The sequence below is a fragment of the Enhydra lutris genome, unplaced genomic scaffold, assembly GCF_002288905.1.
Source record: "Enhydra lutris kenyoni isolate GAN:26980312 unplaced genomic scaffold, ASM228890v2 scaffoldscaffold24, whole genome shotgun sequence".
In the NCBI taxonomy this organism is placed as follows: domain Eukaryota; kingdom Metazoa; phylum Chordata; class Mammalia; order Carnivora; family Mustelidae; genus Enhydra; species Enhydra lutris.
In genome coordinates, this window is record NW_019154108.1 from 6,147,332 (window position 1) to 6,172,023 (window position 24,692).

The 24,692-nt window shown below is 38.7% G+C and overlaps 1 protein-coding gene across 1 annotated transcript in view; it reads left to right on the forward strand.

Moving 5' to 3' along the window:
• The window catches only part of LOC111150900 (formin 2), a 357,894-nt gene that overhangs the window by 276,461 nt on the left and 56,741 nt on the right, over window positions 1–24,692 (forward strand). Inside the window, 1 exon segment of the mRNA XM_022508586.1 lies at window positions 7,167–7,218. Coding sequence (XP_022364294.1) covers window positions 7,167–7,218 — 52 coding nt within the window.

The following is a 24,692-nucleotide window of genomic DNA, read 5'->3' on the forward strand; positions in this document are numbered from 1 at the left end:
GTAATAATCCCCGCAAATAATGATTTGTCTCTCTTCTCATCTAACATTATCTTGAAAGGAGAGGCTCCAAAATAGTATGCATGTATTAGCTCCTAACAAAGTATCCAAAGCATACCGTGATCAAAGTTTGGTTGAAATATCGTAACATTAAGTCATGCAGCTTTTGTTTCTAGGTTTGGAATGCCCTAGCCTTCCTACTGCAATTCCTGCTTTGTGTTGGCAAGTAAAGTTGGGAGAAAGAGGAAATACATTGGGAAAGATTTTCTGGTTTTCCAGTGTTTTCGTTTAAGCAGTTTTGTATTTGGATATTTTGAATTTTCAAATCAGAATTAATTGGTACTGCATATAATATGGAAAGGTCAGTCTTAAAACATTCATTTGCGTATTTTTAATTAAAGGCCTATAGACATTTTTGTGTTGTCTGAAGGATCCTGATGTAAGTTCAGCTTGGAACTGGTTAGAGGGGGTGCTTAGTTCGTCGTCTTCAATAACATAGTTGTTACTTGATAAAGAAAGAAAGGAATTTGCCACAGATGTGTCTTTTCTTTAATGCTGATTAGCGAAGGTTTTTGAGGGATTTAGAGACTTATGTAGAATATGGGTAGAATAATATGTAGGCGCTGTCTATGATTTTATTTGAAAAATTGGGTCGTGTAAACAGTGTTTCAGTTGGAAACCAATACCTCTTTTACACTGTATTGTTCACAGAATGTGAAACGCATGCACATACATTATGTTTTCCCATGTCGTTTTCACTTTGGGTTTAAAATGAAGATTTAGAAAGGAATTTCACTGAGGACCACTTCAATAACTACATCAGGCTAGGTGATAATAGCACATGGCTTTCTTGTATTTTAGGGTTGGCCGGAAGCCACATATATCAAATTTTTGAAGTATGCATCATTTACTATAGTATGTATGTTTCTTGAGTTTTTATGGTGAGCTCGTATTCCTTATGTTTATGCACACCTATATTTCTAGGTATATGTTTTTATGGTGTATATTTTTATGCACAGAGTAGGAATAACCCTCTGTATTAACTCAAAGTTGGATGTGAATTACTGCAAAGGCCAAGTTGTAATTTTATACTCTGTAGATACTGTTTTTCTTCCTCCCAGGAATATCCCTTAGCATTTGTTTTATTGTCCTAAGAACATTGGAGCATCAAGGAAGGAATGCACTGAGAGTTAGTTCTATCTAAGGGAAGAAATTCTGATATTCATTCACTGTCTGACACACAGAAACTGCCTAAATTTCATTGACTTTCAGTTCATTGTCAAAAGGAGCAGTGTCTCAAAAAAATCTCAAAACCAAAGCAATATATCTGCAATTAAATGACAACTTGAAATGACTCAGAAGAAAGGCACTGCATCTGTCTAAAAAAGAACCCATACTGGCTGCACTTAAAAGCAACTGAAAGGCACATTCATCGCTAATTATAAACAAAAACTAGTTAACACTTTAAATAAAAGGAAAAAGAGCGAAAAAGATTTAGAGCCTAGACAAGCAGATGAAAGGGTTCTAAGTTGCCTTCCATCTGATATTACTCAAACGCAACTCTGTCTCCAATTACCTGGGAATATGTGGTATTCCCTCATGAAACCCCCAGACCAGAAAGGGCGTCCGTTCGTGCCTCTGCTTACTCACAGTCATTTGGAACAAGTTCAGCTGAAATATTTAACATTGCAAAAGAGTCTGGAGCCAGACAAGCGACTACAGACGCCAATCCCTGGGTCAAAATAGTAACTTAGTAGGACAACAATGGCCAGAAAATATTTGTGGGAGCAGAGATTTTGGGGAGGAAGTCTTAGTGCTGTTGGAGAAGCTATCATTGAATGCCAAAGTGCTGAAACAGAATCATTAAGACACTTTTGAACTACTTGTATGTTCAGGGACATAGGAATGTCCATGCCAATGGCCTCTTTGCTAGAATTGGATCTGAAAGGTAATCTTATGCCCTTGCACTAGAATAAATAAATAGAAAGGGGGGGGGGGAGACTCACCAATAAATAAATCAAGTCTGCCTCCTAGAAAGTTCAGTGTTTCTTTTTTCTTTTCCTTTTTTTTTTTTTTTTTTTCAAATATGGTTTTAACCAAAAGCTTCCTCTGCCTCAAATGGCAGACCGCTAGCTTTTGAGATCTGGGGAGCAGAGGGGAACCATCACTACGACAATTGCAGTATTTTGGTTACTGTCTCAGACCCAGTTTGCCCCTGAAGTGCAGAGGTTGGTTCTGTAAGGTCCATTTATTTCCACACTTCTAGATTTTAGGTCTCCTACTGTTGAGTTCTCAGATTCTCCGGAGAGTGTCAGTACAAAGCACTTGTTATTTTCACTGCATTGCCCTCTTCTCTCTCCTCTGATATCAGTACAAGGTTGGTTGCTTTGTTTCACCATTTCGATTCTCTTCTCCGCACTTACAACTCTGTTTTCAGTATATCCACTCTCAAAACATTTTCTTGGCAGTGGAACTCAGATATAGAGATAGGAATGGTTACCCATCGTACATGTCGAGTAAAAAATGTGTGCTTGAGATGAATATTGCAGTCTTTCAAAATGTCATGTTATCTTTTGTATTTTGCTCTGTCTCCTGAAATTTACAAAAGGTGTTGTTCTTATTTCCTGTAGCAATTTCATTTACTGCTGTTCCTCCAAAGAAAGGACTGTCAGGACTGAAAGACTGTCAACTTCCTCTTGTACCAGAAGCATTGGAAGTTCTCCACTATAGGCCTATGAAAACCACAACACACACACACACACACAGATGAAGTAGAAATAAAAAACAAAAGACATTCAATACAGAGTTATTCTTTGATTTTTGTGAAAGTTTTGGAGTCTCCTATGATATTTCTTGGCCCATAACTTCTTTATATTGTTATAAGGAAGTCTTCTTATTTTAACATTGTAGAAGGCTCATTCTGAATCTGGGTTTTATCTGTAGAAGCATTAAGAAGAGGATATTTGATGAGCCTACAATAGAGAAATTTTTGCATTTTTGAAAGTAACATCCTGGCCCCTTTTTATAGTCATGGTAATGTGGAGAGAGAAAAAAAAAAAAAGACAGAACCATTATTACCTGTGCTGCAGGTGGTTTACATTTTATTTAATTAGGAAACTCAATGAAAAGAAATGATTACCCTGTTTTAATGATAAAGAGAAGTTATTAAATCAACATGATTCATAAGGTTATTAAAATCTAACACAGTTTAGTGGCTGATCTAGAATTCATACGTAGGTCTGCCCAGCTGAATTTCGTGTTCTAATCCCAAACACTGACCCTGATGGGATCTGAAAACAAGAGCTTGAGTGGTAAGACTCTTGCCAAGGAAGCGTAGCTTTTTCATACGTGACATGGGAGAAGCAGTTCCCAGAGATCTGAGGCCAGGGACGCCCTAGGACAGTGGTATCCCTTAGGAGTCACAGCAATTCCTCTGGGGTGGTCGAGGCTTCCTGGGCGGCTGGGGGCAGGGAGCCTCGGATGATCAGAAGACAGCATGAAGATCAAACCAAACCCTTGGACCTGATGTCTATTTTAAATGCTTTTTTTTTTTTTTTAAGATTTTATTATTTATTTATTTATTTATTTGAGAGAGAGAGGGAGAGAGAGAGAGCGAGCGAGCATGAGTAGGTTGAGGGGCAGAGGGAGAAGCAGACTCCCCACTGAGCAGGGAGCCTGATGTAGGGATCCAGGATCATGACCTGAGTGGGAGGCAGACGCTTAACCAGCTGAGCCACCCAAGTGCCCCTATTTTAAATGCTTTTTAAAACTTTTCTGTAGTTACCATTATCATGAACGACTAGAAGTCTCCCATCCTTGTTTGATAGGTCAAAAAAGAGATGAGCTATGTACTATAAAGAATGGGAAAATGGATCTTACTTTAAATAGAAAAGTAGAACCTTTTACATCCCTTACCTAGCAAATTTTGCATACTTTTTTATCAAAGTTTATAGACAATAGGTTGTAAATATATAGGAAACCACTGCTAAAAGTAGCACCGACATTCAGAACTAGTCACAAGGTCCTCTGTGCTGTTAGAAATGACCTGAAAACAGTATTTATGTTTTTGAAAAAGTAGGTCAGGGAATAAAAGAATTAGCAGTAAGATGTTGACATAGTTTATAGAAAATAATCTTATTGCTATGTCACCTTCAACTTTTACTAGAAAAGCTGTGTGTATAACACAGATGGTCACAGCCTGTCAGAAGCTTTTACTCAAACTAAAAAACCGTCTAAGATTTTTGTCCCCCATGTGACTAGCTTGAGTACTCCCCAAACAAACGGCAGTGTTATTTTGTTTCTAAAAGGTATCTTACTTTTCACTAACTTAATTACATTTTCTTTTCCTTTGGTGGATTTCATCCTCCTTAACTAAAGAAATCAAATTTTGCATTTGTCACTATCTTAACATAAGTGTGTTTAAAGGAATCATGACAGCAAAATGTTGATGGAGTGTTTATACAAGCAGTATGTTGGAAAATGGTATCTCGGTGGTCCCAGAAAACAGAATTGCACCCCGACTTTTCAGAAAGTTTTTGTTTCTAAGATTGCCATGCAAAGGAAAATCTGTCTAGTTCCTTGAATTGTTGACTCTCCATCAAGAGTTGAAATGTGTACTCTAATGCACTTGCTTTGATCTCTCATTTGACTGTTTATCAAAGCTGATTACACTCTGAATACACAAATCCTCTTAGCTTCAAAATAATGTGAAAATAATGGATAATAGAGCATTTTTAAGTATTCTCTGCTATTCCAATTTGGTTTTATGATTGTAGTGTGGCCATTAGGTTGGGGAAGAGGGTCTGTTTTTATGTTTAGTTTCCTTGGTAAGACCCAGTCGTTTGCCACATTGGATTAGAATGTTTTTTTCAGCCAAACTTGCTCACGCAGGGAAGCAAGAGCTGCTTTAGGATACATCAAAAGGAATCATTATGAACATATGAAACTCCCTTCATTCCACTCACCACAATTTAGAGGCTTACACTTTTGAAAAGCTGTATGTGCTTTCTTGATCTGCATAGAAGTTGAAACGTAATGAAATAGCACTTGATGTATTCAATTAAAGATAATTATGTATTACATCACGTTACAAATTTCAAGAGCATCGAGTCCAACATTTTTGAAGAACATTTATTTAGCCTCTGCTAATTATTGGCGGCACTATGCTAAGTCTTTTATGTATGTTAACAGATTATTTTCCTAAGGTTACATAGCTAATCTTAGTGGCAGAATCAGGAATAGAACACAGATCTCTAGCATCTCATTCTGGCGCATTTTAAATTTCGTAAATCGTTTACTTGATTCTTCTAACATACTCCAGAAATTTTCTTCCAATCTCAGTCTTCATCTCTGTATTTTATTTTTTAAATTTTTTTAGTTCTTTTGAAGATTTTATTTATTTATTTGACAGAGAGAGCAGGAACACGATGAACAGGGGGAATGGGAGAGGGAAAGCAGGCTACCTCCAAGCAGGGAGCCCAATGCGGGTCTCGAACCCAGGACCCTGGGATCATGACCTGAACTGAAGGCAGACGCTTAACGACTGAGCCACCCAGGCGCCCCAATCTCTATATTTTCAAAAAGCATAGAATACACACGTGAGGGCAGTTGGAAGACTGTCCTTCCTGGAAGTGGCATGCATTGCGGTGCTTTGTTGTTTTGCCTTAAACACACTTTGTATGGCTCTAGACTTGCTGCCTGAAGCCAATCATGATCAAGCCAGGCAGCCCAGAGCAGATTTAATAAGACAGTGAGTTCACGTTGGAGCCTTTTCGAAGCAAAATCATGGAGCATTTATTCTGATTTTCAATACAGCTAACAACTGACCCGGAAGTTCTTGTGAACAATCTAATGCACAAAAAAGGAAAGGGGACGACAACACTTTCTGCTCCCGGCTCAAACGTTGCCTGCCGAGTTCCCCAGTCCTGGCCAGGAGTGGCAGCATGACCCTCCATGTGGCTTTGCAGATACTGTACAGACCTTTGAACAAACAGTCCTGAGGTTGTAGAACATTAACCAGCCCAAGCTGGACAATTGTGCGTTCAGTAGTGAGAGAGACACTTCGACAATTCTCAGATGGCCGTCGGTTAGCTTTCGTGCCCCGTTCCAACCTTAAAATCAACTCATCCACTCCACTTTGTCTCCTCCTTTCTCCAGACGGTCACAAGGGTGACCTATGAGGGAGTGATTGTAAAAGGGCAATGTCTTCTTTCACTACTTCTAGGTTTTCTTTATTTTTTTTTTTTTAAGTTTTTGTCCTGTCACTCAGTGATTTTCAAAAGTGTGTGTGACAAACCATTAGTGCAGCATGAAATCAATTTAGTGGGTCACAAATACACTTTGAAATCTAATAGAATGGACTAAAAATGTGAGAGCATTGCATGAAGTAAGAGTATTTTTGAAACCTTTGTGGCAGGTGTGTGTGTGTGTATGTGGAGTAATCTATAAATTCTTGGCATGCTTGCTGGTCAAAAAATGTAGAATTCACTGCCACACCTATTTCATGTGCTGGAGTTCCTATGTTATTTTAAATAATTTCAAATAGTGATGTGATTGATGGCTTTCTCAAATTTGGTCTTTTAAGTTTATGTCAGGGTACCATTTATTTTGAAACAAAGGTGATAGCAAATAAATGAGTGTACTGTTGCCTCCCTACTTTTAATAAGTAGAAAATGTTAGTGTCTTTTACCTCTGTAGAAATAACCTTTGGATCTGTTCATTTGTGGTCTGGTGCAGAGAGCACTGGTCAAGGTCATATACCATTTCTATTGAGTTTCTTGACTTAGTTTCTGTACTTTTGCTTGAGAGAATTATTTTTAACTAATTATTAGCATTTAAATCCTTGACAAACACATTTACAGTGAATATGAAATGAACTACTATTTTCTCAGGTTAATGTAACTGACTTAGAGAAATTACTTAGAAAAAAGGTATTACTTCGAATATTAAATTTGTGCTTATTTATATCTTATGTGTGTTGGTAGCTATTATTAACTGAATGAAAATTAAATATCTATTTAATCATATTTGCTTATAGATTTAAAATAAACTCTTTCTGGAATGCATTAGAATTAATTATGAATAAAAATATATTTCATATTATTTGGATCATATTTTGCTTAAGATAGAATATCATATATCTCATTTCTTTTTTTTCTTGCATTTTTCAGCTAAAATTGATCAAGAGGCAGAAGAAAACTCACTGACAGAGACTCATAAATGGTGAGAAGTTGCTTTCCTTTAATACCAAAATGTATTCTCAAATAAGTTTATAAATTACTTATTAGTACATTTTATCTCAAGGAACCAATTATTAGCTCAGTTTTTATTTTCAAGCATAAAAGAAAAAGAAAATAATAGTTTAATATTATATTGAATTTCTGAATTTTATTTTAATGACTCTGGATGATTATCAATCTGTTAAGTACCAAATTATTGTGAATACTTGAGTACCTTCTCTTTTGGATGACATTTCGGACTGTGGAAATACCAGAGAAGGGAGTATAGCAGGAACCTGTTTCAAGAAAGAAGGGTGAAGAGTTTGGTTCTAGGAACTATTGAGTTTAAGTAACTTCCCTTGCATTAACTTGTACTTTCAGAATGGAGATTTGCAATCATGAATGAGTGAACATAGAGAATTATCTCACAAATCTCTTGGTTTCTCTGCCTCAGTTTTCTCCCTTTCTTCTTTCTCTCTGTAGTGGTCAATGTTCTCCAGAAAACAGAACCAATAGGATGTGTGTGTGTGTGTGTGTGTGTGTGTGCGTGTGTGCGCGCTCGCGCGCTCGCGCGCGCACTCACAGAGAGACTGAGCGAGATTAGGGAATTGGCCAATAGCAGGCTGGAAAGTCCTGAAAGGAGTTAATGTTAGAATCTTGAGTTCAAGAGCATTCGGAAGACAGAATTCCAGAATTCCATCCTCTTAGGGTAGCCGCAGTCGTCTTTTTCTTAAGACCCTCAACTGATTGGATGAGGCACATCCACATTATGGAGGGTAATGTGCTTTCCTCAAAGTCTACTGATTTAAATGCGACTCACATCTCAAAAATATTTTCACAACATATAGATTGATGTTTGACCCAAAACTAGTTACCGTACCTAGCCAAGCTGACACATCGAATTAACCATCACACTCTCTAAAGAAATCTGATTACTCTTGAAGGAGAATTCTGATTAAGGAAGTTCTTTACCATTACTTAATTAGGCGAGATCCTATATATTCTGTGAATAGGTATCACGTTTTTAGTTGCTGTTTATCTAGTATGACATATTGTGCTAGATAAATTGGTAAAGAGAATTGTTCAGTTTCAATGAAAAGCAAAAATGGGTAAAGACCAACAGCTGTCTGGGGAAGATGGTGGCAGAGTAGAAGTACCCTAAGCCCATCTGGTCCCACGGAAACAACTAGGTGACAGCCACATCAGTGTAAAAAACGCAGAAATTGAGGCAAAGACTGGCAGGACAGACTCTCTAGAGCTAAATGTAGAGGAGAGGCCACACTGAAGAGAGTAGGAAGTATGGAAGCACAGTTGGAAGCTAAAGGGACCCATGGGACCATCCACAGGAAGGAGGGACCCCACTGGCAGGGACATGGAAAGGGGAGAGAAACAGACTCTCACACCAAAGATCCTACATGGGAATGATGAATCCCCATAAGATTTGGCTTTGAAAACCAGAGGGGCCAAATTTCAAGAAGTCTTAAAATCAGCAGGGCTTAAAACCTGGAATGTTTAAAGTTCAGCAGGGTCCTGAAAGACCTGGTCCAGTAGGGCAAACTGAGAGACTGAGTCCCCACCCTTAAGGAGACAGCAAAACAAAGAGCCCTGTTGAGATATAGCATAGAAACAGCAGTTTGAAAAACACCTGTGATATATGGGAGAGAGATTTGTTTACTAATATCAGAGCATGTGCTGGAAGGAGCGCATGTGGGAGATTTCTTCAGGAACAAAGGAACTGGTGAGCACCATTTTGTTCCCCCACCCCACAGCCTAGACACATGGTACCTCTGGGAGCCAGCAGTCCACAACGCTCGCTACCTAACCTGAAAAGAGCATGCCTAGCCCATGCATTCCGTGGACGCACTCCCTCCAGATGGGCCTCAGCTCCAGGTCCTCTTCCATAGTAGACCCAAGCAAACCTTGCTAACACTGAGCATCCTGCCCATGCATGCTTCTGTGGATACACCCCTCTGACCCTCCCTGCTTCAGTCCCCAGGAGCTGCAGGTCCCCTCCCATGTAGGCGGACCTTGCTGACACTACCCTCCCCACCTTCACTGTGACCTGAAGTTCAGTGCTACTGCAAATCTGACAGACACTTGGTGAGACTGAACTTAAACCCAACATGGCCCTAGCCTGACCCACTAACACCACAGGGACCAAACCCTGCCCACAACAAGCAAAGAGAACCGTCACAGACAACGGGACTGAAAACAAAAGCGGCTCAGCCACAACAGAACGATGCATGCAACACACATAGGAGACACCCCTAAAGCATCAGGTTCTAGTGAGCAGAGGATATTGTACTGCGGGACACTGCAAGACCTCTTCTTTATAAGGCCTCTACTGTCAAGAGCAGAAGATGTAGCTGACTTTTCTAGTGCATAGAAACAGGCATAGAGTTAGACAAAATGAGGAGACAGAGGAATAAGTCCCAAATGATAGACCAGGACAAAATCACAGCAAAAGAGCTATACAAAACAGAGACAAGTGATACACCTGATAGAAAATTTAAAGTAATGATCGTAAAGATAGTCACTGGGCTTGGAAAAGGAGTGGAGGACCTCAGTGAGTCTCTTAGCAAAGAGATGGGAAACATAAAAACAGAACAAATCAGAGATGAAGAACTCAATGAATGAAATAAAAAAGACACTAGAAGGAATAAAGAATAGGGTGGAGGAAGCAGAACAAATCAGTATGGAAAATCAGTAATAGAAAACAAGCTGAAGAGGAGAGAGAAAAGAAATAATAAAAAATGAAAATAGACTAAGGGATCTTAGCGACACCAAGTATAATAACATTCTCATTATAGGGATCCCAGAAGGAGAAGAGAGAGAAAAAGGGGCAGAAAATCTATTGGAAGAAATAATAGCTGAAAACTTCCTGAATCTGGGAAAGGAAACAGAAATCCAGATCCAGGATGCACAGAGATTCCCCCCCCACAAAGTCAGCCCGAGGAGGTCCACACAAAGAAACAGTAAATAAAATGGCAAAAAGTAGTGAAGAGAATTTTTAAAGCCGCAAATGAAAAGAGAACTGTTATATACAAGGGAAACCCCCTAAGGCATTCAGGGTTTTTTGGTTTTGGGCAGAAACTTTGCAGGCCAGAAAGGAGTGGCATGATATATTCAAAGAAAAAATTGTTCAGCCAAGAATACTCTAACCAGCAAGGCTATTATTCAGAATAGAAAGAAAGATGAAGAGCTTCCAAGACCCTCCCCAAAATAAAAAAAGTTAAAGTAATTCATACCACTAAACCAGCCCTATAGGAAATGTTGAGTGGAAAGGAAAGACCATAGAAAGGAGTAAGAAATGTAGAAAAGACAAAAGCAGTTAAAGTAAGTATATCTGTAAAAGTCGATCAAGGTATTAACAAAATAAGAGAATGTAAAGTATGACACCATATACCTAAAATGTGAGGGGGAGAACAGTAAAGAATGGACTCAAACTTAAGGGACCAACAAGTTAATATAGATTGCTAAACACAGAAGATGTTATATACAAACCTAATGGTAATCACAAATGAAAAACCAGTAATAGATGTGCAAAAAATAAGTAGAGAGGAATCCAAGTATATCACTAAAGAAATCCAGCAAATCATGAGAGAAGAAATTAAGAGAAGAAAAGAGCAGAGAAGAACTACAAAACCATTAAACAAGTAATAAAAGGACAATAAGTACTTATCTATCAATAATTACTCTGAATGTAAATGGCCTAGTGAATGAATGAATGTAAATGCTCTAGTCAAAAGACATAGGGTGACAGAATGGATAACACAGCAGGACCCGTCTCTGTGCTGACTACAAGAGACCGACTTCAGACCTAAAGACACATGCAGGTTGAAAGTGAAGGGGTAGAAAAGCATTTATCATGAAAATGGAAGTGAAAAGAAGGCCAGGGTAGCAATACTTCTACCGGACAAAATAAGCTTTAAAACAAAGACTGTTGTTAACAGGAAAGAAGGAAAGGACACAATGTAATAATAAAGGGAAAACCCAACAAGAAAATACAACAGTTGTAAGTACGCACCCACCACGGGAGCACCCAAGTAAGGAAAGCAGCCGATAGCAACATAAAGGAAGTAATTGATATAATACAATAGTAGTAGGGGCTGTACACCCGCTCACAGCCATGGACAGTTCATTCAAGCAGAAAATCAATGAGGGACAGTAATAGCTTTGAACGACACAATGGACCATAAGGGTCTAACAGATATATTCGGATATATTCTTTTTTTTTTTTTCCAGTTTCCAAAGGCTTTATTGATAAATACAATTTAGAAATGAAAGATTCTATTACTTCCAGGTCACTGGAATGAAGAGCTGTGTCCAGGGACATCCTAAAACAGCAGAATACATATTCTTTTCAAGTGCCCATGGAACATTCTCCAGAATAGATCACATATTAGGCCACAAAACAAGTCTTGACAAATTCAGAACATCAGAGTCATACCATGCATATTTCTTGAGCACAATGCTATGAAAGTAGAAATCAACCACAAGAAAAATTCTGGAAAAACCGCAGATACATGGAGGTTAAATAATGTGCTACTAAACAATGAGTGGATCAGCCAGGAAATAAAAGAAGAAATTAAAAAGTATGTGAAAACACAACAGTACAGGGACGCCTGGGTGGCTCCATTCGGTTAAGTGTCTGTCTTCCACTCAGGTCATGATCCCAGGGTTCTGGGATCGAGCCCCACATGTACAGAAGTGTCTTTCTGATGCTTCGTTTAGTGTACAGAAGTGAAATGGTGGGACATCTGGGTGGTTTAGTGGCTTAAGCGTCTGCCTTCCGCTCAGGTCATGATCCCAGGGTGCTGGGATCCAGTCCCGCATCAGGCTCCCTGCTCAGCAGGCCATCTGCTTCTCCCTCTGCCTGCCACTCCCCCTGCTTGTGTGCTCTCTGACAAAGAAATAAAATGTTAAAAAAAAAAAAAGAAAACAACAATACAAAATCTTTAGCTTGTAGCAAAAGCCCTTCTAAGAGGGACTTTAGAGCAAGACAGGCCTAACTCAAGAAGCAAGAGAAATCTCGAATAAACAACCTAACCTTACACCTAAAGGAGCTACAAAAAGAAGCACAAACAAAACTCCAAACCAGCAGAAGGAGGGAAATAATAAAGATTAGAAATAAATTACCTAGAAAGTAAAAATAAAACAACACAATAGAACAGTTCAGTGAAATCAGGAGCTGTCTTTGAAAAGGTAAACAAAATTTATAAGCCTTTAGTTAGACTCATCAACAAAAGAGAAAGGAGAGAGGGAGAAGATTCAAAACAAGAAAATCAGAAATGAAAGAGAGAAAGAACAACTGTCACCATAGAAATACAAAAGATTGTAAGAGAATATTATGAAAAATTATATGCCAACAAATTGGACAACCTAGAAGAAAGGGATAAATTCCTAGAAACACGTATAACCTATCAAAACTGAACCAGGAAGAAATAGAAAATTTGGACAGACTGAATACTGGCCACAAAATTGAATCAGTAATCAATTAACTCCCAACAAACAAAAGTTTGGGCCCAGATGACTTCACAGGCAAAATCTATTGAACATTTAAACAACAGTTAATACCTGTTCTTCTCAAACTATTCCAAAAATTGAGGAAGTGGAAGAAAAGCTTCCAAATTCACTCTGTGAGGCCAGCATTACTCTGATACCAAAATCAGATAAAGACATTACAGAAAAAAAGAACTACAGGCCAGTATCTCCAATGAACATAGATGCAAAAATTCTGAACAAAATTTCAGGAAATGGAATCTAATAATATGTTTAAAAATCATTCACAGTCAAGTGGGATTTATTGCTGGGGTGCAGGGGTGATTCAATATTCACAAATCAGTCAACATGTTACACCATATCAAGGAGAGAAAGTTATAAAAAGCGTATGATCTTTTCAACAGACTCAGAAGGAACATTTGACAAAGTACAACGTCCAATCATGAAAAAACCCTCCACAAGGTAGATGTAGAGGGAACATACCTCAAAATAATGAAGGTCATTAATGAAAAACCCAGAGCAAGCATCATACTCAATGGTGAAAAACTGAGAACAAGAACAGGACAAGGATGTCCACCTTACCACTTTCATTCAACATAGTGCCGGAGGTTCTAGCCACAGGGATAAGTCAAGGAAAATTAATAAAAGGGATCTAAATCAGTAGGGAAGGAATAACGCTTTCACTATTTGCAGTGACGTGATACTGTATATAGAAAACCTGAAAGACTCCATCACTGGGGTCTAATACTAAAACTGATAAATGAATTCAGTCAAGTTGCAGGACACAAAATCAAGGTATAGAAATCCATTTTATTTCTTTTTTTTAAAAAGATTTTATTTATTTATTTGTCAGAGAGAGAGAGTGCACAAGCAGAGGGATCATGGCAGAAGAAGAAGCAGATGGCCTGCTGAGCAGGGAGCCCGATGCGGGACTGGATCCCAGCACCCTGGGATCATGACCTGAGCGGAAGGCAGACGCTTAAGCCACTAAACCACCCAGATGTCCCACCATTTCACTTCTGTACACTAAACGAAGCATCAGAAAGAGAAATTAAGAAAACAATCCCATTTACAATCGCACCCAAAGTAATAAAATACCTACAAATAAACTCAACGGAAGAGGTGAAATCCTGTACTCTGAAAACTATGAGACATTGTTAAAAGAAATTGAAGACAACAAAAATAAATGTAAAGATATCCCATGCTCATGGGTTGGAAAAACAAAGGTTGTTCAAATATCTATACCACCCTGAGAAATCTGCAGATTTAATGCAATGCCTATCAAAGTACCAACAGAATTTTTCATAGAATGAGAACATATAATCCTAAAATTTGTATGGAATGCCCAAAGACCTTGAATAGCCAAAGCAGTCTTGAAAAAGAATAAAACTGGAGGTATCACAATCCCAGATTTCAAGCTATATTACAAAGCTGTAATAATCAAAACAGATGGTACTGGCACAAAAATAAACACAAAGATCAGTGGAACAGAAAAGAGAGCCCAGAAATAAACCCATAACTATGTGGCCATTTAATCTTTGACAAAGGAGTCAAGATTATGTAACAGGAAAAAGGCAATCACTTCAGTAAATGGGTATTTGGAGAACTGGAAGGCCACATGGAAAAGAATGGAGCTGGAGCACTTTCTTACACCGTACACAAAAATAAGCTCAAAATGGATCATGAACCTCAATGTGAGACCTAAAAATATAAAAATCCTAGAAGAGAGCACAGGCAGTAATTTTTTTTGATATTAGCCATAGCAACATTTTTTAGATATGTCTCCTGAGGTGAGGGAATCAAAAGCAAAAATAAGCTATTGAGACTACATCAAAGTAAAAAGCTTCTGCACAGCAAAGGAAAGATTCAACAAAACTAAAAGACAACCTAATGAATGGGAGAAAATATTTGCAAATGACTTATCCAATAAAGGGTTAGTATCAAAATATATAAAGAACTCATTTTAGGCGCCTGGGTGGCTCAGTCAGTTAAGCCTTCCATTCAGGTCATGACCTCAGTGTTCTGGAATTGAATCCCACATCTGACTCCCTGCTCAGCAGGGGGTCTGCTTCTCCCTCTCCTTCTATCCCTCCCCTCATGGTCTCTCTCAAGTAAATATATAAAATCTTTTAAAAAAAAGCAAAGAACTCATATAATTCAACACACACACACACACACACACGTAAAATAATCCAATTAAAAATGAGCAGAAGACCTCAACATACATACATTTCTCCCAAGAAGACATCCAGATGGCCAACAGACATGTAGAAAGACGCTCAACATCACTCATCGTCAAGGAGATGATGAGTGAAAAAACTCAAAACTCAAACTACAGTGAGATGTCACTTTACAGTGATCACAGTGGCCACAATCAAAAACACAACAAACAAGTGTTGATAAGGATACTGAGAGAAAAGGAACCCTCCTGCCCCGTTGGTGGGAATGCTGGAGCAACTACTATGGAAATTCATCCAAAAAATAAAAATGTAGTTACCACATGATACAATAATTCCACTTGTGGGTAATTACCCAAAGAATATGAAAATACTAATTTGAAAAGATACATGTACCCCTGTGTTGATTGCAGCAGCATTTACGACAGGCACTAGGGAACTAGCCCACATGTCCATCGTTAGAGGAATAGGTAAAAAGATGTGGTATGTAGACGATGGACAGTGACTCAGCCATAAGAGAGAATGAAATCTTGCCATTTGCAACATGGATATATCTAGAGAGTATAACGCATTGTGAAATATATCCACCAAAGACAAACGCTGTATGATTTTACTCATCGGTAGACTTAGGAAACAAAACAAAAATGAGAGACCAGCCAAAAAACAGACTCTTAACTATAGAAAACAAACGGTTGGTTTCCAGAGGGGGGCACATCAGTGGATGGGTGAAATCAGTGAAGGGATTAATGGCGCACTTACCACAGTGAGCCCTGAGTGTGGAATTGCTGAATCCCTGTATTGTACGCCTGAAACTAACACATTGTACGTCAGCTATAGTGGGATAAAACAAAGAACGTCAAGTCCTTAAATGATGACAAAGAGAAATTTCAGTTTGTTCCATGAAACAGAAACTGCCTCAGGATTAATCTGTTAGTGAAAGAGCCATCTTTTAGAATTAAAAAGTCCCGAAATTCAAAAATAAAAATAAAGGGGTACCCGGGTGCCTCAGTCCATTAAGTGTCCAGCTCTTTTGTTTGGTTCAGGTCATGATCTCATGGGTCATGGGATTGAGCCCAAGGTTGGGCTTCATGCTCAGCGGGAAGTCAGTTTGAGGATTCTCTCCCTCTGCCCCTCCTCCTGCTTGCTTGTGTGCTCTCTCTCACTCTCTCACATGGATAAATAAATCTTTAAAAACACAAAAAATAAGAATAAGAATAATGAATCATATGAAACATTTCTCAAAGAAGTAAATCTTTGTTCCATGTTTGTAGCAATGTTAACATGACCAGGTCAATGATCAGTAGTGATTCTCTTCAGAAAGGCAGCCATCTTGGAATCCAAATCCTGCTCTTCATGTGTTAGTTCTGTGGTTCCGAGCCAGTACCATAACTCCAGGATAATAGTACCTACTCTGGAGATGAGAATTAAGTTAGCTAGTATTTGCCAGATGCTTAGCTTGTAGATGTTATTTGCTATATTATGTGCACGTTATTATCTTAACTAGAGTTAGAAACGTTTGGTGGTAGTCATAGAAACCAGAGACAGATTTCAGATTCCAGCCATGTATTTATTGGTTTCATTCCTGTTCTTCACTGGCTCCATTGGATCAGACGTTGGGCAGCCTCGCCTGGTCATGGAACATAGATGTTGGTATCACATCTGTATATCTGTACTCCAATGTGGCTTCAGGGACTTACCATGACTTTTGAATCTCTGTCCTTATCTGTGACATAAGAGAAGCAATACTTAGATTGTAAATCAGGTGGAAATCACTTCAAAATATTTAGATAAGTTATATGGAACTATGTAGAATCCCCTCATCATGTGGATTTTACTAAAATACTTGAACTTAGGAGACTGACTTACCAAACAAAGTCTTATCCCATAAAACAAACATTTAACTGGAGAAAATGATGTAAAACAATCACTTAACATCTCTACAAAATGTTCTAAGGGCATCCAGCGAATGGAGAATCATTCACTGGAGATAACCTACTTAATCTTGGCAAGAACAGTGGGAGTCTGTGTCATTGGAGCCACAATCCATTCTTTCTAGTTCAATATTACGGAAACTGCTCTCTCAACCGAGCCCCCATTTGCAAGATGTAAGCTCTCCCCCTGGGATGACAGGCCAAGAATATTGGGCTGCACATTTTTTGCTCCAGCTGATGGTTAGGATGAGGGATCTCTATACACCCAGAAGTGCAAGCCTAGAAGACTAGGGTCTGCCCCCCCCCCCCTCAGCTCCTGCTTGAAGATCAAAAGCCTCAGTTTGGGACAAGTGGGACAGTGGTCTCACCTCTAATTTAGCTCTTGTGTAGAGACACAGAGATTGGGCCCAGGGGTCTGCAGCTCTATCTGAGAGAACTGACTTTATTTGGAATAGAGGAAAATTCCATGCCTACATGTTTGTTGAAACAGTAGAGGTCTTAATGTAAAGCAATTAAGAGGGTACTCACAGCTCCATGGTCAAGCAGTGAGAAGTTTAACAGAAAGAACCAGGGAAGGAGATAGCCAAGAAGGATCCTCCTGGGATCACAGTCCACCCCAGGGGTGGGGAAGGCTGTGCCCCAGTTGATGAGGCTGCACCTGCTCGGGGTCCATCGGACCCAGATGTGGAGCTGACTTGCAGCCTTTCCCCAGGATGTGTGCAGATCCATCAGCAAATGGTAGAAGTCTCCCGGGCTCTGGGGGCTTCGGTGTAACCTCTGGCCAGTCATTCACCGAACGATAGCTACTCTGACCCGGGCGGCTTTGAGGAAGCTAGGCTGAAAACAAAATCCCACACTTGCCTTGCAGTCTGGAAGTACAGCAGTCTGGGCTGAATTCACTGCTTTTCTAGAACTGTATGCGAGCGGGCAGGTGCATTTCTTCCTGACATGCTGAAGGGGTTTCCCTCAGCCAGGCTGGCTGGCTCCTGTCCTGCAGCTCAGGGATTGTGGATTTAATCCAGAGTCTAGAGTCCGGGGTCTCCTTCCCAGCCATTTTGTAAACCACCCCATTCCCCGCCAAGCAGTAGTTCACCAGATGTTCTCTCTACCAGCGAGAACTTCTTGGGAACCCAAGGCCTCAGGCTTTTATAGTGTCTTTGGCTTGTGTTTCTTTGTGCAGAAACCCCTCTACCTAACCTTCCCCGCCATATCTGCCCCCCCCCCAAAAAAACCCAAAATTGAAAACAAAATGCCAACCCTCTACTCTCTGTTTGATCCCTGTGAGTGGCCGAGGCAAGACCCTGAAGGAGAGGAGAGGAGAGCCGAACCAGGAGTCTGTGTTCCGACAGATAACTTCTCAGTCTCGTCCCCCCTTTATTTTCTGTTTGTTACGGGCTATTATTATGTTCTAGGTGTCATATTATCAAGCCAGCTGCAGTCCATTTTGGAGGCTAAGATAGTCTATAAACACAAGGACTCTGCTTGGTCTGCACGTTTAAGTAGCAGCAAACCTGAACTTTTTCATTTTCCTGACCTTGAGGTAGCAAATACACAAGGACATTTTGGTTGTATGAATGACTATATGGAAAGCATCTTAAAGGAATTTCTTTGTGAGGTTCTATTTTTATCTCAATGATACTGGTACAGCATAAGACGTTTTATTTTTTTTTTTTAAGATTTTATTTGTGAGAGAGAGCACAGAAGCGGGGAGGGGGGATGGTAGGCAGAGGGAGAAGCAGACCCCCTGCTGAGCAAGGAGCCCGATGCAGGACTCGATCTCAGGACCCTGGGAGCATGACCTGAGCCAGAGGCAGACAGTTAACTGACTGAGCCACACAGGTGCCCCGACACCCGACATTTTAGTTTTACGTTGTACCCTATCCCAGAGTCCCAGTGACAATCAGTGACAAATGTATGTGCTTTCATTTCTCTAGAACTAGTTGAGAGTCATGTACAGGTCATTGTGATAGCTGAGTTGGATTGTGTCTTGAAGATCATATTGTGATGGAACTTTCCTGACTCTCAAAGTTTTTGAGGCAATTTAGCATTCCACGCACTCTCTACAGTTGTTAAGACAAGCCAGTGTGGTGGACAGGGCCCTGAGAGTGCTACCTTAGAATTGCAGTGGAAAAACCACAGAAAGTGCCTGGACCTCAGCTTCCTTGTGTGTAAAAGGCATGTAACCTCATCCTTCCTTCTATCTTCTAGGGCTCTAGGAACAGAATACCTTGCTTGTTCTTTGCAATATACAGTTTCCTCAAATTCCCTCAGGTGGGGCTAGTAAGAGACGTTTACTAGAAAAGTATGTTCATGAAAACATTTTGTAAACTACACAAACTCAGAATGCTTGGAAAGGAGTTATATACTAATTCATTAGTTTTATAAGCAACTAATGAATCATCGAACACTATGTCAAAAACTAACAATGTATTATATGTTGGCTAACAACATATAATAAAAATATGTAAATAAAATGGATCAGTGAACTTTTATCTAGGTACTAACTAGAATTTTTTTCTATAATGGAATATTATGGGGTTTTTGGGTCATTTTATGATTTCCTTACAAAATAAAAATATTCAAGAGAATATTTAGGTTAGTATATTTTTTAAAGCAAATGAGACTTTTTTTCATGTTCCATTTGTTAGCATGACAGTTTTATATGCTAATTTTGTCTATTTACTCACACATTTTTGCTATTAATCTCAGAAGTGGGACTGTGTTTCTATTTCACATGAACACAAATGTATAGCTTTTAAATAAAGAGTTTGAACTCTTCCATTCTCCCAGAAAGTAAGACAACTGAGCAGATGATTCTTGAACCTTACCCAAAACCCACATACAGATCGGACGAACATACTCTTGTCTTCAGATGATTTCACTGGGCAAGCCAAACTATCCTATTGTATTACAAGATGGGTTTCAGCAGAATCTTGTCAAGGTTGACTGCATACACACTGTATGTGTTTATTTCAGCTTCTGCTTTTATTTTATTTTTAATTAACATAAGCAGCTCTCTTCAATTGTGGAAAAATATCACCAGACCAAATATGTTGTTTTTATTTTCCCACAGAATTACTCAGTGTCTGTCTCAGCTCACAAGGAGGGAATGTAGGGATTCTGGATTTGTCTAATAAATAGCCAATTCCTTTGTATCTCTATTTAAAGAATAATGAAAGGAGTTATAAAATTGACTTCTGATACTCAGAGATCCTTATTTGTAAATTGTGGCTAACTTCATATTTTTCTTAGAATTTTTTTAATTAAGTTCCATTGGTAAAATACATATTTTATGGTAAAACTGGCTTTTGGAATAGAAAACGAGCAGATTTTAGAAACCATTTGTTGCAGCTATCCGTTCCGTTAGCTTCACGAAATTTATTATTCTGACATCAATAAACAGATGGAAATGACTAGAAGTAAGATTTGAATTATAACTATTACATTAGGTAATTTACCTTTGTCAGTTAATTTACATGATGTTCCAGATAAAGGGAAAAGGATGAGAAAGGTATAACTAACTTGTGACACCCTGTGTGGGTAACGGAACACAAAGTAATTTGTTTTCTTCATTTTAAAGGACTATTTTCATTTTAAAAGGACTGTTTCATTTTTTCAGGAAGTTTGTGCTTTTTCTTATAGATTAAAACATTCGTTTCAAAGATGTTTCTATTTTTCAACAGGACATACATCTTACAGAAATTTTTATGTAAAGTTCTGCTTTTAATATGTGTTTCAGAAGGGGGTAATATCCCCCCTTCCACCCCGGGAGCTAAAGACAAGAGAGAGTAGAATGTAACCAGTCTAATCATAAGTGGGACAACGGTGCCTTTATGAAGTAGAGAAGCGATGATTATAATCGTACTTTACAGAATTAACGAATTAAGGTGCTTTATTTTGGCAGTAGGCTGGGATGTGAAGAATGACCATATAGTTTTAACATACACTTAATATACCTCATACTACCAATCCTTTTTAAAAATTTTTAAATAGAATACACTAGTTCTCCTCCCTCCCCCATTTAATATAAATAATAACAAAGGCAGTTGGAAACAACCCGTAATAAAAGGCGAGACATAGTAGGGGAAGAAAGCACATTTGTGAAAGCATTTTCAATCACATGTTTAAAAAAAATAAATACTATTTCTGCATGTAATATTGCTTGAGTGGTATTTTACCAAAGCCAAGATTGCATAACAAATGAGCTGAAATGGAAAATTAATCTTTCGTGCAAAATAGAGACAAAATAAAGGAAAGAGAGAAAAGGAATGTTGGTTCCAGTCGTTGCGTATAGTATGTAACTGTTCATTTGTCATGGGAGAGAAAATATTTAATCAGTCCTGAAATGATGCACACATACTTTATCATGTTTAGTGACTTTTAGAGTGGCAGTTTGTAAAGTGTTTATCCAAGGAATGGACTTCTGGCACACGGATAAAATGAAAAGTGAAATGTTTAGTTCGTAATAGGCATATTTTCCAGAATCTTTCCGAGTAACTATCCGAGATGAACAGGAAGGCGGCAGGTCTCTGTTTATCTGGCTTATGCTGGCAGACTAGACAGGCTCCAGGCTGGTATTAAAACCAAAGTGACATGGAATGTCTTTGCAGAACCCCTAAACAATGACATCATTCACTTAACAATATCGATAAAGTAAAACAAAGTTGGAGTTTGTTATTTTCCAATTTGGATTTCTGGTTAACGACTTCAGATCCTGCCAGAAGGTTTACCATTTGGAGGCTGGTCAGAGGAAGGCTTCCTAGGATCGGTGGTAGACGCTGTGTGTCATACCTTTTACCTTCAGGCCAGGTGGTAAAGTTAAGGGATGGCACTTTTCTTTGTACAAAGGGATTTTCTTCTGTGGCTGTGTTATTTAAATTTCTATAAAATGCACTGATTTTTAATAATACGGAAACCTATGATGCTGGGTGCAGATTTGCTGGCCCTTGTCGCCTATAAAAAGTATTAGTGTTGGTCTCTTGAAAGTTTTTGTTCGCTTTTGTGAATTCTGAATCGGAGGACTTCAGGACCTTCTCCCTCAGAGTTTGGTGTGTTTCCTTTCAATTTTGGTTGCTAATTATAAAGGGGAAAAATTACATCACAGAATTACTCCCCTTTTGCAAAGTTTTCTTTTCAAAATAGAAACTTGTCGTGTAGAGGTGTGAAGACCTTCCCCATTCCAATGTTCAAAAATCTATTTGGGACTTGTATAGACTAAAAACTGTCCAGAAGCTACATTCTCCAATCTGATGGAAGTTAAAACTCATATAGTTTTATCCTAACCAAGGAGAGTAATGAAATCACCACATTATCATGGGATGCTGACAGCTATGTTCTTAGACTGGGTGGGGAGGGTGAAGATAATGTAAGACAGACAGATTATGCTATTTTGACCACTGATTTTTATTCTTTAGAAAATAGAAAGTAGAAATGATGGGGTTAATTCAAGTTAGCAGGTGTATTTGACTGTGTGTCATGACTCAGATCCCTCAGGGCTCTATGGTTTGAGAAACCTGCTAGGACAGTAGATTCTAGAAAAGCAGTTGAACAAAAGTCGTCTAAAATCACTTTCAGAGGGAGGAAAAGATATTTTCCAGGTAGAATGAAACTAAGAGAAAATAAAACCATTCTAAGTGACTTCATCTATACACATATTTCCTGAGGCAAATTATAAATCTGCTTTGGAAATAGTTACTAGAGGGCTCATTTGGTTACACATTACAGAGAACTGCCTTAAATTAAGTCACACTTCCAAATGGATTCTTAGAGCCCTCCGGAGTCCAAAGTAAAGGTAGGCAGACTCAGGAGGGCTGGGAATGAAGCCGGTGACAGTGGAGGCTCCCACCCCTGGCTGGGTATATGGTGGAATGGTTACCAAATCCAGGTTTACCCATTGTTTTCAAAGTTGTTTAATTTGGGGAACGTTTTTGAAACTCTCCTTACCTCCATTTCCCAATTTCTAAAATTTCCTTATTTCTGAAATGTGGAGAATAACAGAGCAGTGTCTAGCACAGAGAACGCATGGTATAATTCCTTGATATTATCATTACAACGTTTATCCTACTGACTTGGCAATAATGGCTCAAGCTTGAATTTTCCCCGTTGTGATTATTGCAGATTCTCAAAAGGGTGAATCTAACGGACTCCTGGACAGGTGACACTGGGCTGCCCCAGCACAGGCTGTGGATTAGGCAACTTTGTTAAAACTAATAACCAGCAATATAAGAAAATAAGGGATGAAAGAGAGAATTTCGTGAATAGTGAATGAGCTTTTATAAAATGATTTTTGTGTGTGTGTTAAGACTGCTACATCATAAAACCCAGATCGTCTCATTTTTTATTGTCCGTGATGGCTTGCATCAGATATGGATAAACTTATGTGAAAAACAGCATGAAGAATTTTTTTGACTGGTTTGCACACCACTTGTTCTGAAAGGCAACGTAGTTAGAGACGGAGGCCAGTAGAAACTACAGCTGCGTTTACCTTGCGGATTTTTAATCAGAGGTGGAGGGAGGGACACAAGCGGATGTATTCTCACCCCGCTGAAGTTGGGTATCAGCAGAAAGTGTCAAGGAGGAAGGCAGCTGCTACTTTCACGTCCGTGGCACACCAATTAGTCTTTTTGATCTTGCTTTTCTCCATTTGTTGTGAGAAGTCAGCCTGATCACATAAATATCGTATTTAACACAGTAGCTGAACTAGCAGCATGTGTACAATAAACACAGCTTTTTCCCAAAGAGTATACATTTTTCTGTTTTTCAAACAGCAATTTCTTTTAATGGTCCAGTTTTTCACAGCTCCTCTCCTTCCTTCCCCAAATAACATCAGCCCATCTGGGTGAGACCACAAGGTCACACTCCTATGCCTGGTCACATAGTCTTCTAAACAGAAACATTTGCATATTTGCAATGAAAATATATTTTAATCCCTCTGGTAATACTGTGGTCTGGACTACAGTTTCAGGACTGATCGAAAAAACTGTATGAGGAACTTGGCCAGAAGATTCTTGACTTTGAATTACTCACAGTCAAGAATCCACCAGAAAGAGAGCATAGAATGAAAAGGTCATAAGAGATCAGAAAATGAGTTTAATAAAGAGAAAAAAGGAGAAAACCAGAAGTTGGAAACGATAAAGACATTGCAACAATTACTGCATTTTTTCTTTTTTTATAGCAGGGTGTTGTATCTAGTACAGTGTCATAGCCATGTTATTTTTTTTTTTTTTATGACCTGAAATGTAGATGTTACTCAGTGACCTTTGAAAGCGAGGCTGCATATTGTTAATAGAGGTCCTCTGTACTGGGTTATTTAGAGAACTTGAAATATAGGCCCATTAAAAGTAAGAACCAGAAAAACCATTGATTCCAACATTTCAACTGTGAATTACATACCTGGGATAACCAAAAAAAAAAAAAAAGATCAAAACCCCTTTGTACCTCCAAGTTTGCCTTTAAAACTGAGCTGCTTTTACTTCTGAAGGCTCTTCAGGTCGTCCAGTCATGTCTCTGGAGAAGCAGGACCGTGTAGGTTGACATACATATTTTTAAAATCTGTGTTAAAGACTTTAATTTCTCTTCTTACTTACAAACATAAAATGGAGGTTTCTTTCTTTCTCTCTCTTTTTTTTTTTTTTTTTTTTTTTTTCAAAACTCAGGCAACTTCTCGTCCTTTCTTCCCTTTAGTTACATCCCATATGTTCCTGGTTAGATAGGAATAAATTAAGATAATATTCCAAACCTCTCAGCTTTATTTGAAATATGTGTTTTATCAACTCTGCTATTTTAAGAGTTGCTAACCCATGTTCTCAGATAGAGGCTTACAGCATTTCAACCTCATTTTAAAAGCAACCTCTATAGTTTGGGTATGT